The sequence below is a fragment of the Mustela lutreola genome, chromosome 4, assembly GCF_030435805.1.
Source record: "Mustela lutreola isolate mMusLut2 chromosome 4, mMusLut2.pri, whole genome shotgun sequence".
Classification (NCBI taxonomy): Eukaryota; Metazoa; Chordata; class Mammalia; order Carnivora; family Mustelidae; genus Mustela; species Mustela lutreola.
In genome coordinates this window covers 161,512,131-161,531,267 of record NC_081293.1, presented here as the reverse complement: position 1 = coordinate 161,531,267, position 19,137 = coordinate 161,512,131, and the positions used below count along the sequence as shown (strand labels likewise).

Genomic DNA, 19,137 nt, shown 5'->3' with positions numbered 1-19,137 from the left:
TTAGTAATATTTAGCATGAATTTTAGCTTGTAGATCCTCAGAGTGTAGGTTTTTAAGTGCAGGTAGGAGTTGGCAAAGGAGGTCCGTACCAACCTCACTCCGTTCTGTGCCCAGCTCGGAGCGCCTACGGCTTCTGCCCAGACTCCTTCACAGTGACAGAGAGTGACCTTGCTTCTGGGTCCCCTGGGCTTCTGCAGGACCGAATTCAGATGAAATTCTAGAAGTGGACTATGGTAGGGCCATTATTTCCATCGTGAGACTCTGCGGGATCAGGAACTGCTCCCTGTTTTCCTTATATCTCAGAGATTACAGACTTTCAGAATGCTTCGCGTTGAACAGTCTTGATAAGAGCCCAGGGTAACACACCAGAGAGTCGTTACAAGAAATGATAGCATGAAATTTTTGCTTCTCATTGAAAACATTGTCCATTTTCTTGGCCAGCGTCCTTTCTCTAAGCACTAACATGACAAACTTAATTTGGAACTTGGATGTGAGCAAAGCCTGTGCCCCGAGCAACTGGCTTGCTTCCTTCCTGCTGCCAGGGGTGATCTACCTTACCTTGGTCTCTCCGCACACTCAGAAAACCTAGAGCCGAGGGTAGAGTCAGGCAAAGTAACCAGATGGACCCTTGTTAGGAACAGGCTGTTTCTTCCTCTATCCTTGATTGAAATTTTCATTTAATATTTAATTAAACCTTATCATAGCTCATTTTGGAGGGCAGGGCACGTGTTGCATGGAGCACTGGGTGTGGTGCATAAACAATGAATTCTGGAACACTGAGAAGAAATTTTTAAAAATAAATTAATTAATTAAAAACTTAAATATATTTAAATATTTAATTAAAATATTTTCAGAGGAAGAAAATCCAGTTGATTTTCAGGGACAGCGCACTTTCCAATACCTCAAAATAAGATATTATATATACATTTTACTCAGGTAGTAATTAACATTACTTAACAAAAAAAGAATAGGGATCCCTAAGGTTCTTACAGCTTGGCCGAGGACGCTTAGCTCATGTGTGAGGGCCTAGTGGGGAGCCCAGGTCTGTAGGATTCCAAAGCAGCAGTTAGGCTAAACCATCTTTAAAAGGATTTGGGGCTTTAGACTCATCTTCTGTTGTGAAAGGAAGCAGCAGATTGCAGGGAGCCAGAATTCGGAATCAGAACACCATCTCTCGTTCTAAAGATTATCCAGGGAAATGAGGAAAATTTGGAAGGCAGAATGGCCTCTGTCTCTGTCTATACTCCTTGTCTTCCTTTACTGGACCAACAGAGCAATCTGGTATCTCATCATCTCAGAGAAGACATTTCCCCTTAAAAACATTGCTGGGTCCCTCATGTTTTATGACTTGGAAAGCTTCAAGCCTAGGCAGGAAAAAGACCTAAATACGCTTAAGATATTGCACATTTTAGGTTAACCTAGGAAAGCTCCAAAATCCGAATGCAAGTGCCCTAAGATTTTACTTTAGTAAAGGCCCCCTGCTTCTCAAACACGAGACTCTAAGGGCTCCCTGGGCCAACAGCTACTTGCCAACGGGGGATTTTGCACCCAAGACAAAGATGTCCCCCTTAGACTCCGGCAGAGCTGATGAACACTCCATTCTTGCTGTGCCCTGTGCCTCACTGACTCACCCAACATTTCCCACTCAACAATGGTAGCTGGTATCCAGCTTGCTCGGCCCCCCGGCATCCTGCTGGCCAGCCCCCAATGTGTCTCCAGACTTGACGCTGAGGACTAACGGTTAGTCATACTGTTGGAGATAGCAACCTATGGTTTATTTATTTGAAATTAAATAAAAGTTAAAACTTCATTTCTTACTATTGGATAAGTATCTGTGGAGTATTTCTGTCATTGCAGAAAGTTCTATCAAACAGAGCTGTAAGAATTACAATTGTCAGTGGTTATTAGCTCCGTAATGATCTATGTGACACTGGGAATAGCTTTAATCAGCCCTGGAGACCTTCTTACCAGGCTTGTGAGCTCTGAAGCCAGCTTTTCTCTCTGATCCTGCACACACACACACAAGTGCACACGCCTGCACGCCCACCCTCGTGCACTCGTACGGAGACAGACCGAGACAGTGAAGCACAAAACTGTCTCCATCTTGTCAGTTTTTGAATTTGGGGAATGAAGAAATGGCTATTAACGTGCTAACACTCGTAATTGACTGAAAGACCCTTATATTAACTCCTGTTTATTCTTTAAGTGCTAGTAAACAATCTTTGATAATGTTCTCCCTGCTTCCTGCTAATTGCTTTTAGTGACACAATCCACTCATTCATTGCCCAGAGGGATTGAGGAACTAGTAACATCATGCTGGGTTTCGAAAAGAAATACACATTTTTCTTACCCTAAAAGAAACTGCAGATCAAACTGCTGCTGCTGGCTGCCACGGAAATTGTCTCATGCAACGAGCTGGCGCCTTTTGTTGCTGGGAGCTAGCTGTCCTCTACCGCAGCCCCCCGTTTGAGACAGACATGCACAAGTTACGATGCTGCTAAACCCTCCCAGAGCTAATGACTCCAGCCTTTATCCCGAAGAAGATACTGTCATGGTATCCACCCATCTGCTTAGGAGTCAAAACAGCCTCCCTGAGACCTCCCAGCCCTGTCTCCAGTCCACCCACGACTTCCCGTTTGATGGGGAGGAAGGAACAGAGCCATCACTTCCATTAATGACGTCTGGATCTTTTTGCTCTCTCCCACTGTAGCAGTAGCCTGAGAAAGAGAAACTCCTAGAGGACAGGAGAGGAGTTAGACAGAAGGAGGAGGAGTGCTCCGTCAGCCAGGTGCTAGATATCGTCATGGCAGGGTTCTGGGAGGCCTTTTGTGTCTCTTTTCAGTGAACATCTACCGCAATGTTGTGAAGATGATGGTTGCTTTGCCTCCAGATAGATAGCCACCGTCCTCTCGTAGTCTCTGACTGGAAGAATGCACACCCTCCCTGTTCCTACTTTTCCCTGCAGTATAGTCAGAATTGTTGAGTCCCTGAGCCTATTTCCCAAGTCTGGGAAACAAGGGTGTCCACCATGTTTCTCTCAGTTGCCACCAAAAACCAAGGGAGCTCCTCATCCTTGAACTTCTTGGCTCTGTCCTTCAGGTCTGCTTGTCACCCTGATGACTTTTCGCCGTACCCAGTAGAGTGCTGTGTGCCGTGTAGGCACTCTGCAGATATTCACTGCATAAGGAAATGCCCCTTGAAAGCATACACAGCAGAAATTTTTGAAGTCTTACAAAAGAATATAAATTGTGCATCTTACTTCACAGCATATCTGTTTGTACCACTTAAATTTTGTGATGCTCCCCAGTGTCCTGAGAATGGATGATCTTTGATGGCATCATATTGGCCCTTGGGCTTTAGGTTACTACCATTACCCATAGAGCTTTTCCCACCTTATGTAGTTAGGGATCCCTGTAAAGAACAGCTTGGGCCCTTACTCAGAATAAGACCAGCATGTCCCAGTACAAGGAAGGACTTCCTTGCTGGTTTTCTGCGACGCTTCGCTTAGCTAATAATCCCAGTGCCAAGGTATCAGGGGAAGGAAGCTACATAGTAAAGCTCTCCAGGGGGCTTTGTGCAGTCTCTGCAGTCCATCTAGATGAGGTGGAAAGCTCCCCTTAGGGAGGAGGAACTGTCACGGCCTGTCATGCAGGCCCCCCCAAGAGCACTGTGGGTGCTCATGGCCAAAGTCCTGCCTGCTCCTTTGGACTTCACAGTTCCTATTGTGAATCACGAGTCTGATTCCCAAATGTGTTCGCCTCCTGGAGATCTGGTGATCACATGTTTGCCTAATTGAAATGACTGTCGAGTATTCAGGGAGTAACTTTATTTTCTCCCTTTGAAATAGTCTCCCAGGAAAGGGACATGTGTTGTATGTATAGATATAACATAATTTTTTAAATTGAGCAATGCCAGATGTTTCCCTAGCCACCAAACAACTTTTCCTTTCCTCTCCAGTTTTTCCAGCAGACTTCAGATTCTCTTTAAATTTTATGGATTGCCATATTCTGACGACATTCAAGAATTCCCAAGCCCTATTTATAGATGAGGAAGATGGGAATGACAGAGGCATTTTGCTTTTGTGGATCAAGTTTCGGCGTTTTCTTTGTTCATTGTGTGGCTTTTACTTCCATTTTTAACACTTTCTTTTCTATTTAAAGAGTCCTAGTTAAGACATAAGTTTTGCAATAAAGGCAATTTTAGATAGGAAACCACTTTACTTACAGTGTTTAATGGAGCACCTTCTAATCAGAGTAGTTTCAAAACAATACATTTATAGACACAGTAATGAGGTGACTTGACCAAGGCCACCATGTTTCCCAACCACATAACTGCACAGATGGCCTTACAGGTCATACATAGATGCTTTCAAGGTCATACATTCTCTGGGTCTTAAGCATTCTGGCCAAGTCCCTTTGGGTCCTGGTTTATCAATTTAGCTAACACCAATTGTGTTACTCCTATGTGCCAGGCACTGTGCCAAGGGGTTGGGACAGTGCCATTATGAAGACAGGGGCTGTCATTAGAGAGCCCTGACTTCTCTACACTGTCTGAGCTCATGAGTATCCTGAGTCCTCTTCCATCAGTAATTGTTCAGAGTACACCTGCTAGGGCAAATTGCTTACCTGGAGTTTATGACAAATAATGAGAAATACCAAGATGCATCACATGGGGGCACCCAAAATCAAGGAAGATGCTAGGGCAGCTAATAGGATGGGGACAGCCCTGATAGCAGTAGTAACCAGAGAGGGCTTCCTGGAGGAGGAGACATCTAAGCACCGCCTTGCTTGAGAACTTCACGAATATTGCTGTTACAATTTAAGCTCCTTATCTATAAAAAGTGCTTTTTGCCTCCTTCTTCCTTCCTCACAGGCTTATTCAGATATTTCTTATTACATTGGAATGCAGAGCAGATTAAGTTGAGGGAGTTATTTATAATAATGACTCATGATGTACTGTATGGTGACTAACATAACATAATAAAAAAAATTAAAAGAAAAAAATGACTCTTAAGGCCCTAGTCATGCCTATTTCTTTGTTTTTGTCATAATTTTTAATTTTAAAAAGTTTTTTAGTTTCAGGTGTATACCATAGTGACTTGATACTTAAATATATTACAAAAAGGTCACCACAATAAATGTATCTACCATCCATCACCATACAAAATTGTTACCAGGTTACTGATTATATTCCCTATGCTATGCATTACATTCCCATGTCTTATTCATTTTATAAATGGAAGATTGTACCTCTTAATCCCCTTCTAGTCATGCCTATTTAGAGAACTAAACTCTAGGAATCAGAGAGGAGACCGTCATGAATATCCTTGTCCTTTGGATAAATCCCTGAGTTATTTGGATGATTTCCTCATGAAGTCTACCCCTTGTGTCTGGCATTAGAATCCTAACAATTCGTTCGTGGATTAATTTGTGTGTATTAGCCCCAGGGGTGGGGGTCTGGTACACCAACTAAGATATGGCACACAATCGTGTCAACTGTCTTAACCTCAGAGAAGAATTTGGAAGCAGGAGAGAACCAAGAAAGCTGGTTTTTCTGCATCTCCCTCCCCACTTTTGCCAGGCCTATGTGGACAAGGAATAATTCCCATAGTCATTACAGATACTGATGAAATAACCCTCTGGAAACCACCCCTGCAGAAAACCTGGTGCCATTATTCCTGAAGGGTTTAATAACCTCCCCCAGTGATTCGCAGGACAGTGCTAACTAAAGATCAAAATCAAAACGGGACTTACTGCCCAGGGCTCTAGAATTCATTCCTTCCTGAAGACCTAAAATCAAATGCATTGCTTGTTCTTCCAGGCAAGACTCTTAGGAAATAAAGATGTTGATATTTTTGGAAATGAGAATCACTTACCTTACAAATTGTGTGTGTATGTGTTTTTCCCCCTCAGACAAATTTTGGTACTGTCGACTTTCACCCAACCACAAGGTCCTACACTATGGAGACTTGGAAGAGAGTCCTCAGGGAGAAGTGCCCCACGATTCCTTGCAGGACAAACGTAAGTGGCTCTCTTACATGGGAAGATTGAATTTGGGTAGTTGGTTTTGCTTCCTGAAACACTTAGAAATATCTATGCTGCATTACATTCTATTGTCAGCTAACTATTCCCTGAAATACTTATTATTATTTGTATTTATTTGCTGTTTTCTGTGTGATGGTTTAACCTGTATGTTTCAAAGGGCCAGTAATTTGCTAATTATTTTAGCCTGACATCAAGCCAGGTTCCAGGTTTTTAGACAGGAATAAGTGTACAAATTAAACCAGGTATTATAGAAACATCAAAATACACGAGGGTGATGAATTAATTTGGAAGAGAAATGAGATAAAATGAACATAACCTCAGAGGATATCCCAGGAAGAGAAACCAAAGAGTGAGAAAACAAATAAAAACACTTTCAGAGAGCCTTCAAAAGTCACATTGACCCTGCATGAATCATATAAGTGTGTCCCAGATGGAATTCTTACCCCCCCCCCCCCAAGCCTCAGTGCCTTCCTGCTCATCACCTTAGGGCCCACTGAAGTCCGCTCTGGATTGACTTCCTTGCAGCCCACAGCCATCAAAGGCAGTAAGTCACCACAAGTGAGAAATTCCTGATACATTCAGACTCTGCACTGACATATTAGGTGGGCAGCCTGGAACATTCTCTCTTCCTCCAGGTTCAAAATGGAACAATCTGGTTTTCGGAGAGTCATTTAGTTCAGAAAGCACTCTTGTTTGCTGTCACAGGAGCACTGCTTCCCCAGCCCATATTACTGGCTCTGTTAGTGGGCGGAGCAGGAAATCTGAAAGGCACAGGTGCAGAGTCTGGGGCAGTGTCTGTGTATCCCTACTGTGGCAGCATTCCCAGCATCTGCCCATAATGAGGACCCTCCCTTCAGGTCTCAGAAAGCCTTCCCCATTCCACCATGGACAAGCTGGACCAGTGGTTCTGAGGGTGGTCCTTGGACCATGAGCAGCATCTTACTAGATGCTGAAACTTACTAGAAAATGCAGATTCTCCAGCCTCATTTCTAGTCCTCCTGAATCAGAAACTGGGAAAGAGGCCAGCAATCTCCATCTTTACTGACTCTCCCGGTAATTCTGATACTTACTCAAAATGAGTACCCCTGAGCTAGACACTGACTGCTACTCTTCTTTTCATGATGATTTCTGAAAGTTGGCTTCACCAGTGAGTAAATATTTTAGAAGAACCAGAAAAAGTGATTTGATGGTAGCTTGACAACTTTTAATTTTGGCCAAAAAAAAAAAAAAAGTCTATTAAAAAATGAGATCTAACTAAAATTTAATATCACATTCCTTTAATTAAAAAAGGGGGCTCTTGATCATGAAAAACAACAAGAAAGACCTGAAGGGCCTAATCTTGGAATATAGGACAATCCCATTTACTAAATTAAATTAGCTTTATTAAAAAACTCATAGCTGTGTCTTCATTTTCCTCTGTTTGCTATTAACTGGTGAAAACTCACTGGTGAAACCTCCCTCGTGAACTTGGAATTGTCCAGGGGCCAGCAGTTTGGAATCGCTGCTCTACAGTGGTAAAAGGAAGAGTTAAACATTGCTGTTGCTCAAGGCAACCAGAAGTACTATACAAAGTCTTCCATAGTCTCCTTCTTAACCTGTTCAGGAAATAGGGAAAGTGGTGTGGGAAGAACACACACACACACACACACACACACAGCTTGATTAATTTTTTTTCCGCACGTGGGCCAGCGAATTTGCTCTCCCACTCACTGGACATATTACTTATCCATATTTTTAGGGATATAATCCTCTTCTCAGTCCACAGATGGACATTTGATTGGCATCATTTGCAGGTTTTATATGCAGCACTCCCCTTCTAGCTAGTTCTGTTGCTTAAGAGATTGGTAGCCCTGCTCCTGGAGAAGGCAAGGACCAGACAGCTCGTGAGCCTTGTAGGGGCAGCTCCTGGGCTTGCCAGCAGGGTAAAAGTAACTAGCTACAAACCCAGAGTGCCGAAGCCAGGGAGAACCAGCTCGCCAGGGTGGTCATGGAAGTGCAAGGTCAGAGCTGCAAATCTCTGAACAGCTTTTGGTGGTGACCACAGAGTGATGCTGGTTCTGGGAAAGGGTTACAGTGGTCCCTTCTGACGATGGCTCCAAAAACTCTAGCCTGCCCCTTCTTCTGCAGCCTTTGAAACTCAGTACTTTAGAGTTCAAAAGAACTGCTCCATTAACAGCTTACCCACTGCAGGATAAACCAGGACTGCGTACCTGTACAGGTGTATGCACGTGGAAGGGTGTGTGTGTGTGTGTGTTGTTGAGATTGTATCTTTATGCACATGGGAGCCAGGGAGGGCATGTATTCATATAAAGAAGTAAAATGGACCTGATATGCGCCTGGGATGAGCAGGCCCCTGCTTAGGAAACTCAAGTTGACTGCCTCAGACCTGCCCTTGGTTTGCATTTAATTCCAATTCTGCATTCTGCCCATCTTCTTAGAGCCCTTAGAAGTCATAAACCTCGTTTCACTAGAAAAATGAAATGTTCCTTTAATTGATACCAAGTGCTATCACTCTTGCCATGTACGGTTGCCCTCTCCTGAGACCACGGGGGAAATTGTCTTCCGCCCCTTGAGTTAATCAGTGCTGAATATTGAGATATTGATGAATCAAAGAGTGTAATTGAATCTTCTTAATGCAGAGAGGATGAGTGGAGATTGAGGGCCTCTCCTTAGCTGTCGTCATCCCTAAAGGTTTAGGAAATCTCTTCTCGTGTTATTCCTGTTTGGCAGGAGATACCACCCCACATCCCAGTCGCTACATTTACGGGCTCTCATCACCCGCACTAGACAATAGACTCTACAACTTTCCAGCCATGCCCCAGGCCCCTCAGCGCTGCCCTTTGAAAGAATCTAGTCCAGACTCCTCTCCCACATCAAAGGGGACAGGGAGGAGAAGGCTCATCCCCTCACAAGGCGATGAAGTCTATTACAGAGGATGGAGGAACAGCTGAGACAGCAAAGCAAAGTGGGCAGTTTGGGTCACGGAAGCACGCTGAATAATTCAGGTCCCTCAATCCAAAGAGACAATTAACTTTGATTATTGATAATGAGAATAATTGTGATCAACATTTATTGAGTGCTTACTGTATGCCAGGCTCTGTTCTAAGAGCTGTACATAAGTTACCCTCTCACCAACTTAGAGAGGTAGACATCATTGCCCTTCCTTTACAGATAAGGAAACTGAGGTACAGAAAATTTTAAACAACCTGTTCAGGGTCCCATGGCTAGTAAACAGTAGAGCAGAGATGTCTGCAACCATCCAGCTCCGTAGCCGTGGCTTTTACCCACGACCCTGCACAGCCTAGATGAAAAGCCAACCATGATCCTGCTCTAGCCTTAGGATGTCGTTCTCTGAGCAACTCTGAAGAAGCTGATGCTCGAGTTCCCCATTGCAGACGAGGAAGGTTAGGCTCCCAGCACTTCAGCCCAAAGTGGAACAGATTCAGTGGTCGATCTAGAATTCAAAGCCAGCTCAGGACACCGGCCCCTCCCACTGCTCTGTGCAGCCAAATTAGAGATCGGATTCTTCACTGATTGTGGAGGGATAGGCTCCGCCCAACCCCCCTCTGTGTGGCCACTCTCAGGAGCCTCTATGGAGCTGTGTATACAGCAAGTGCTCATGGCTCACTAGCTACTTCCTGGGGTGGTTTCTGCCTCAGTTTGGCTCCCAGCGGTGAAAACTAACACTATTTTGGTGGTCACCCTTCCTTTTTCCCTTGTATTTTTGTTTTAAATCACAGTTGCTGTGCTTTCCACAGATATTAGCCACCAAAGAGTTTCCTGGAGTATCTAAAGTGATCACCACATCCAGGGCTGTATGCAGCATGATTTGGGGTGCTGACACCTTCCACACATAGGAAGAAGCCATGACCAAGCTAGAAAGCATAGAGTAGAAGAAAAAACTGTCCCAGCTCTGGCCCCCACTATCATTAGTTAGTGCATTGTATTGCACTAACTAATGCATTATGCATAATGCATTATGCATTGCACTAACTAATTATGGCATTGCATAATTTACTTCCTCTCTTTGGGCCTCAGTCTTCCCATCTGTAAAATGGTAGTATTGAATGAGATTGTCTCAGTCTGGCTCAAACTGAGAAAAGGATTGGAAGAAATAAGACCATGCCCCAAGCATTTAGAGGACTTCTAAGGGCTCTAAGAGGAGTGTGCCGGCAGGGCCCCTTTTATTTCTCCTATCTCTGGGCACCACTTCTTTATACTGCTCCCACATTTAAAAAAAAAAAAAAAAAAAAAGCCTGTTGGAAACCCTCGCCTGACTTTGAAGGAGTCAGGAGCCCTCTCTTGCCTCCTCAGAGTGTAGATTCAAGAAACATGAGTCTGATTCTGCTCATGGGAATAGAAAGGACGGCGTTCTAGCCCTTCTGACTCCTAATCTTCCAGTGCATCTGGAGACAAACTATGCAAAGAGCAACCTTTAAAAGCCAGACTGTATTTTTAGAATTTTGTGTTTCCTCTTAGCCACAGTCCTGGGAATAATACAGCAACTTGTCTCCTTGACAGGGGACAATACGTATAAAAAAAAAACAAAAAAAACCAAAAAAAAACAGAATATGTATGTACTGCCACGAGCACAGTGGAAAAGTGCCTTTTCTCCCCTGAAGCCGTCTCATTAGAGATTCTGAAGACTACTCCCACCATCGACTTTTGTGTTCCTCTTGTCTGGTTCCATATGATGGGTTTTCAAAGCCAAAGGGTAACTTAGTATTTATAGACTGTGGAAACTCTTTCTAGTTCGTTGACTGTGTTATATATGATACAACAAAAGACTTTTTCTGCAAGGTACTTGTGACTCAAACTCCATCTGAAGCTCAAGAAGGCTTCTGAATGGGTAGGTTATCTCTTCCACAAATTCACTTCAGTGGGGGAGGCCCAATTTGAAAAGTAAACACAGTCAACCCCAGTTTCCCAGAGTGCCCAAATGTCCCCTCCTGGGCTTGTGAATAGGCAATCACATTGACCACTGAGGGGAATAGGGCTGATTATTGGTTATAAAAAATGGATTTAAGAAGAATTGAAGTCAGTGAAGGGTTGTGGTCAAAAGGAGGTCCAGGAATTATAGGGTTAGAGTTAGGGTTAGGCTTAGAGGCAGGAAAGGCATCGAAGGCAAACAATTATGCCACTCCAGATAGGCCACATTGCTGCGTTACGCTGCAGGAACAAACAGCTCCCAGATCTCAGTGGCCCACTGCCCAGGCCAGTAACATCTGGGATGTTACTGGCCTGGGCAGTGGAAGGACTGTTCCACATGGCCCCTCAGACCAGTGGCTCCTGTGCCATCCCACAGCTGTGCCACCTGGATGGAGCGTGTGGCCTGTTGGGTTTCTGAAGGGAGGCTGGTGGATGTGGGCTTTTTACTGCTTCCTTCAAGAAGGGACATGCATGCCATCACCTCTCATATTTCACTGGCCAGACCTCATCATATGGCCCACCTAACTGCAAAGGTTGCTGGGAAGTGTAGTCTTCCATATGCCCAGGAAAAGGAGGAAAGCCAGATATTGGTCAGCACACGTGATGCCTGCCAATGCAATCTAGAATCAGGACTGCAAGATGAAGGAGCTGACGTGGTGAGACAGACAGCAGGGAATATGTGCAGAGATTCCTGGAAGAGTTCATTTCAACCCCACTTTTCTCTAGGGTTAGAGAAAGCTCTAGGGCTGTCAATAGATTTGAGCAAAGTCTTAGCAATTTTAGGGGACCTGGGAAATGTGAGCTTTTCAAGGGCCTCCCTGTTGTATCATTTTGATATTCTGTATGTTTCATAATTTCATCTTCATCCAAATCTCTCCCCTACAATGCAATTCCTCAGTAAAAGTATATGAACCTTAATTACGAAATCTCTCATCATCTTCGTCATTAAGGGAGTCTGAGGCATTGATTATTAGAAGTTTCTGCAAATCCTAAGTGGGCCCCAGGATTCACAGTCCCTTGCAGGACTAAAAGATTTGGGATTGGAGAGGGCCAGGTGACTTCACAGTTTTAAAAAGTATGGTTCCAAACCATCTTACTGCCTTCCCTCTCTTCGATGCTCTTGACAAGTTTTAAATGTACGAACCTGTCTGCATCTTTTATCTTCCCCCAAGTCCTGAGGAAGACATGAGATAACATCATTTTATCTAACTTCATTATTCTCAGGATCTCCAGCTACCATTTCCCTATCAGAAAATAATGTTCCCTTTCTTTAATTGAGTTTGCTTTCGTTGTCTATAAAATAGGGATTTATACACACACACACACACACACACACACACACACACACACACACCCCTGCCTCACAGAGTTGCTGTGAAAATTAATGAGATGGTAGAGAATGAGAATTTGGAAATGAGTGTTCAGATCCAGATCGATTTTTTTTTTTTTTTTTTTTTTTGGTAAGGTTGCTTCTCCTTGTTATCCAAAACTCAGAATTGAATAGATGCAACTGCTGTAGCAAGAGATAGCAATGTGTCTGAAACACCAGGCGTTGCTCCTGGCAGCAGAAACTAATACCAGTATTAGTACCACTGGTGGTAGTATTATTACTGCTGATTCTGATACCATCACCTTTACACAACGATGATGGGTTTTTCTAAGGGATTTGTTTTAGTGAACCAGATTCTGCTTGTGAACATAGATTTTTCTCCCAGGGATGCTTTTTAGCAGAATATAAGAATCTATTTTAGTTTCTAGGCCTGGGATTTTGCCTCACTTCTCTTTCTCTTTTTACCTCTTTTCTTTCCCTGTGTTGCAGTAGTTTCAGGAATGACGACGGTGTTCGCAGACTCCGGGCTCAGCCCTGCTTCTTTCCTGTCATCTCCGCTCTCCCACGGTGTAGTGACTTTCATTTTCTCTTCTGAATTGCAGTGCCAGTGGCAGATATCAAAGCGGTGGTGACGGGGAAGGACTGCCCTCATATGAAAGAGAAAGGTGCCCTTAAACAAAACAAGGTACGATTTCCAAATTGTTGCGAACAGCGCAATCTCACGGAGCAGCCAGAAACGGCGGGGGGCAGGGGGGGTGCCCAGCCCCACGTTAGGAGCAATGCGTGTGTGTGTGCGCGTGCATGTGCGTGCATGTGCGTGCATGTGCGTGCATGTGCGTGCTTGTGCTGTAGCACGTCACTTGCTCAGCTCTCCTTTTTCCTTTCTTGACTGCTTTTATATCCCTTAGCCTTATGCTTTCACTGATCACTTTCAAATCCCTCTCCCCCACCTCTTCCATTCTCTCCCTTCCTGTCTCCTGACAACCCTAGAAATTGCCTCCCCACTGTTGTCACTCAGGCCGCCCTCAAGCCCGCTCCCCTCATCCCCACCCATTCTTTGGGCCTCTCCTCACTTCCCATTTATGTTCAAGCTCTTTCTTCCCTGACTTCCACTCCAGTCTCTTCCATTTTCTCCTGCTGTCCTTACCTTCTTGGTAGCCTCCAGAGTCTGTGTGAAGCCTGGGAAAGAGGACTCAAAACATTTTAGAAAATTTAAGGGCGTGGTAGCCTTCGGCGTCATGGAAAGTATGTGAAATAACTCAAACCCTTATTAAAGGGGAAAATTTCCCCCAGAGGCGAATATTGCTTAAATCATCTTCATATCACAATATTTTTCACCCTCCCCTCCTAGTTACCAACCAGGTGTTGATCATAACCGCCAGGGCTCCATACTAGAGAGTGTGGGAGGAGGCGCTCTCTGAAAGGATGGAAGAATTTCCTTTGCCCCCACTTTGGAGGTATTTGCCCTTGGAAGGGCCACCAGGGAGCCAATTCTTTGTGTCTACCTCTTGCATCTTGCGATACACAGTACCCATCCATGAGCAAAATTATCTAGATAGATCTGGGTGCTCCAGCCACCTTGGTAGAAAATACCCCACAGATCAGTTATACTGTAAAAGTACTACTTAGGAGGATAAACATACTATAAAGATACTGGTGAGAAAACCGACAGCAAGATCATTTGTTCTTAAGTAACATAAGTATAACTCACCTCAACTCAGTGTGAATTCCTTCTTTGTCAAGCCTGTCACAGCACTATCATATAACACACTTAACTGACAAGCACACTGATACAACAGTGTGCCTCAGAGTCTGTGGGTCACCTGTTACACAACATTTCTCTCTTGTTTGTGATGTGGGGAAATAGAGTTTGCACCACTCATCAGATTTCAGAGGAGCATCCTTAACTATACCAGCAAGGTCCCAATCTTCATGGTTTGCCTCCTCAGCCACCTGACACACAGAGCACAGTCTCGGGGAGCACTGGCTCAGCTCAGCCCCATCGTTCTAGAACACTTGGAGCTGAGCAGGAAACAGTGTGGGGAAATTGGCAGCAACAAGAGTTTATAACCCAAAGAAGGCCAGGAAGTGTGTAGCTGGCAGCAAAATAGACTGCCAGGACTCATGTGCTCTGAGTATGAATGGAGAGCATTAGGTAAAATACATGTGGAGAGACTGCTTTCAGTTCCAACATGTAAGGTGCTTGGGAATTTTCACTCCTATCCTTATAGTAAGACAATTTTCTTGGACCTATCCAAGAACTGAGGTTGCAGGGCAAACCACCACCCTGGAATCTGGAGAGTCAAGGGCATCCTGAGAGCCATAGCCTGATCTGCTCACTTGGTGCAGAAGCCGCAGGAGCTAGAAATCACAGGATCCCTTAAATGACAATTCCGATAAATTGCTGTAGGCTGAGTGTGGGTTAGTGTGAGGTTGAGAAACTTGGGGTTGCAGTCTTCTGGGGAGCATACTTTCATGGGTTTTACCTACTGTAACCCTAGCAGATTCTCACAGTGAAGAACTGAAAAGGACCACCCTTCATGTCTCTGGCAGGGAAAAAGAAAGAGTAAACATGAAATATGCCAGAGCCTTCTCCATAACAAGAGTTCTGTCCTCCAGACCCCTTTTTCCTATCTAGGGCAAGAACATTTCTCCCATTTCATCTCATTTTAGCCTTTCTGTCTCAACCATGGTGTTGGGGGTAGGGGAGACATAGTTGAGTCAGAGCCTAAGGAAATTGATAGGAAACTCTGCAGCCAGGCAGAAGGGGAGAGGATAGGAAGGGAAGTCTATACCATTTGAGAAGGTGAAAGCCAGAAGATACAGAGCCCCTAAAAGATGAAGACTTAATTGGGAAATTATCGAATGCTCTTCATCACCCATACCCTACCAGTACACTAATAAGACTCCAAGATAATAAAACATTGGATTAGGGCAGAAAGATCTGCAAAACATCAACTGTCTCTGAGGAGGAGTACTTAGGGAATCCCAGAGTCAACAGAGGAGATGAAAAACGGGAACACTAGAGGAATTTGAAGCCTCTGGAATTTATAGCTACAGCAAATATTGAACATATCCCAATTCCTTACCAGATTAACATACATCGTCACCATAAGGGTCTGTATCTCTCACTTCCTGTTGCCTAACATAACATGTCTGGATCTCAACAAAAATTTTAGGCATGCCAAAAAGTAAGAAAAAATAGCCTGAAGAAAAGAACAAAGCAATCATCAGAACCAGACTCCATTATGACAAAGATGCTAGAATTATCAGACAGAGAATTTAAAATAACTAGATTATAAATGTCTTAGGCTCTAATGGGAAAAGGAAACAACCTGAAAGAACAGATAGGTAATGTAAGCAAAAAGGCAGAAACTCTAGAAATGAGTCAAAAGGAAAGGCTATAAATAAAAGTACTGTCACAGAAGTGAAGAATGCTTCTCCTGAGTTTATTAGTAGACTTGATGTGGCCAAGGAAAGGATTAGTGCCTTAAAGATGAGTCAATAGAAACTTCTAAACTGAAAGAGGGAAAAAAATGAAAACTCCAAAGAACTGAGAGACAATTGCAGAAGGTATAACCTATGTATAATTAGAATACCAGAAGAAAAAAAGAATGGTGCAAAAGAAATATTAAGTCAAGAATGGCTAAGCATAGTCCAAAATTAATGACAGACATAAAACCACAAATCCAGGAAATTTAGAGAACATTAAGCAATATAAATGTGCAAAAACAACAATAACAACAACAAAAACCTCACCCATAACATTTAGGCATGTCATATTCCAAATGCAGAAAACCAAAGGCAAAGAGCTAACAGGATAAATTCCCAAATCCATTATTACATGGGGATTTCAATACCTCTCTGTCAGTAATTGATAGATGAAGCAGAAAGAAAATCAGTAAGGATATCGATGACTTAGAACAGCACCATCAGTCAACTTGATCTAATTACCAGTAATAGAAAATCCACCTGACAATGCAGAATATGCATTCTTGTGAAGCTCACAAGAGGCATTCACCAAGACAGACCACATTCTGGGCCATAAAATATATCCTAACAAATTTAAAAGAATAGCAGTCATACAAGCATGTTCTCAGGCCAGAGCTGGAGTTAAGCTAGAAATCAGTAATAGAAAGATAGCTGGAAAAATCTCACCAAATACTTAGAAATTTAAAAATACACTTCTGCATAGTTCAAAGGAGTCTCAAGAGAAATTACAAAATAAACTACATGGAGCTAAAATGTAACACCAAGATGTGCAGGATGGGGCAAAAGCAGTGCTAGAGGGAAACTTATAATATTAAACACATATCTATTAGAAAAGAAGAAGTATATAAAATCAATAAAGTTTCTACCTTATGAAGCTGGAGAAGAGCAATTTAAGCCTAAAGCAAAGAGAAGAAAAGAAATAATTAATATTAGAGTTGAAATCAGTGAAACTGAAAACAGGGAAAATCAACAAAAGCAAAACTTTGTTTCTGGAAGATATTAATAAAACTGATAAAATTCCAGCTTGACTAACCAAAAATCAAACAAACAAAAAAGCAAGAGAGAGAAGAGAGAAGACACAAGTCACCAATGTTGAAACAGGTGTGGAGATGATGATCTCATTGACACATGTGACACGTGTGGGTGGATGTGGCCTTCCTGTGTCAGATTCCTCTCCCTGTACAGGAGACCAACAGAACAGATTAAATGACATTTTCCAATCTATTTTTTTTTTTTTTGCAATGACCTTCATGGAAAAGTGGATGGATGGATGGATGGATGGAATACACTGCTATAAACATAGAGATATGTTAGCAAGTGGAGGCTCTTCCCTGGTATTACTAGTCAAGATGTTTCAGTCACCCCCTGCTCTTCCAGGCTACCTTGAAGGCTGAGATAGGCAGTATCTCCCCAAGCCTGATGATTTCATTGCCTGTACATGAAAACCGATTGTCTTGCAAAGTTTCCAGCATTCATACACCTGGTTCCTCAGGCAAAACATCAAAAGGCAGAAAGGAAACCCATGGTTCTAAGACTTTCCTGCTTCAATCCCCCATACCACACCCCTTCTTCTAGTACTCCACAGGCCTGCTGCTCCCTATCTCTGGGACTTCTGGTAGAAAAGGGGATTATCTGCAGCTTAAAAAGAGAGCTGACAAAATGTGTCCACAGGAGATCTGTCGGTACATGGTAGTGGACAGTAACCAATGTGTGTTACTGGCTCTTCAGACAGTTTTTCCAACTAGTGGGTAGGGTCTGACATTTTGTGCTATGGGACTTTGGTTAGTTCAATTGCTGAGCAAGGCAGACTTCAACATTAACATCCATAAGGGAGACACCTCGTTCATAGCAATACATTGGTAAATGATCAGACTTCTCACTCGTTATGCATCTGATATACTGGGTACTGTCCAAGGTCCTAGGAATAGAAAAGGAAAGGAACCAATCCGACCAGGTCTCACTGATAAGAAATAGGAATGTATTTCACATAGCAGAAGCTTCCATCTCACCATGTCCTGAAATCAAGCTTTTATTTTTCTAGTGTGTTCATGAACCTGCCATAAGAAACAGATTATACTAGAAGCTAATGTTCTGGCATCAGCTTGAGAACCCTGGTCTTAACGCAAAGGCCTTTTATTGAGATTTGCTTCATTTCATACTCATGTGATATTGAGTATCTCCTTTCTATCAGGTCTGTGCCAGGAGCTAGTAATTCAAAGATAAATACAACCTAGCCCCTAGCCCCGGGTGTCTACTAGATGTAAGACTCATGTGCCAACATGCAATGATAATCCAATGTTGTCCACTTCTAGGACATTTAAATACAGAGAGAACCTGGGAGACTTGAGAAAGGCTCCTGGAGGAAATGGTGTCTGAGGTGGGTTGAAAAGGAATTGCTAAGGGAGGGAAAGCAAGACGAAGACTTTCTAGGAAGAGGAGAGAGTATGTGAAAAGGTACAGGGTGCTTCCAACATAGGACGGAACATCCTCTGATTGAGAAACATTGAATTCAGAGTATAGGATTGAGAGACACAGAGAGAGGACTGAGAGAAGAAAATGGGTTGGAGAACTACTGGCTGGTAATGCTAAGACAGATTGGGGCCAGAAAGTTATAGCTGCCCAAAGAAGGCAGTAGCCTCTATTTTTTTTTTTTTTAATTATAAAGCATTGCATATTTATTGTAGAGAACATACAATTATACAAAAAGAAAAAACATACCCAAACTCTACAACCCAGAAATAACCATTATTAACATTCTGACATTTTTTTCTTCCAGACTTTTTTCCCTTGCATCTATAAATACATGTATTTTTAACATTTTGGGTATTAAGTGCTATTTAAATTTTTATCTTTTATTTCCTTTATAATGTTTTAAATATACAATACATGAAAAAATGATCTAATAGGACATGTATTTAACTTATAAGGCATAAAAATATGAACCTCTGTGACTATCCTCTAACCCTTATGCTTCCTCTCTAGCCCCTGAGGTAACCACTATCCCAAATTTTGTTTTTCATTTCCTTGCTTTTAAAATAAGAGTGGTTTTATTAATTATGTCCTAATGATATATTGTTTGTTTTTGAGTTTTATAAAAACAGCATTATGCTGTCTATAGTCTTCTGGGAATTGCTTTATTAAAAAGATCAACCTTCTTTTTTTATAAATGGATAGAGTTATGGATATAATTTGATCCTTCTTGTTTCATTATGCAACATGTCATTTTCAGTTTTGTATAATATTCTGTTTTGGGCTTATACATACTTTACAAATATCCACTCTTCTATTGATGGAAACGTAGGTTGTTTTTTTTTTTTTTATAATTTTTTTATTTTTTATAAA

The 19,137-nt window shown here is 42.7% G+C and overlaps 1 protein-coding gene across 15 annotated transcripts in view; it reads left to right on the top strand.

The window, feature by feature from the left end:
• ELMO1 (engulfment and cell motility 1) overlaps positions 1–19,137 on the top strand; it is a 526,731-nt gene that overhangs the window by 492,835 nt on the left and 14,759 nt on the right. For all 15 annotated transcript variants that reach the window (XM_059171566.1, XM_059171573.1, XM_059171568.1 and 12 more), the window contains 2 exons: positions 5,913–6,020; positions 12,906–12,988. In XM_059171566.1, the coding sequence (XP_059027549.1) occupies positions 5,913–6,020; positions 12,906–12,988 (191 nt within the window). The remainder of the gene's footprint in view (positions 1–5,912; positions 6,021–12,905; positions 12,989–19,137) is intronic.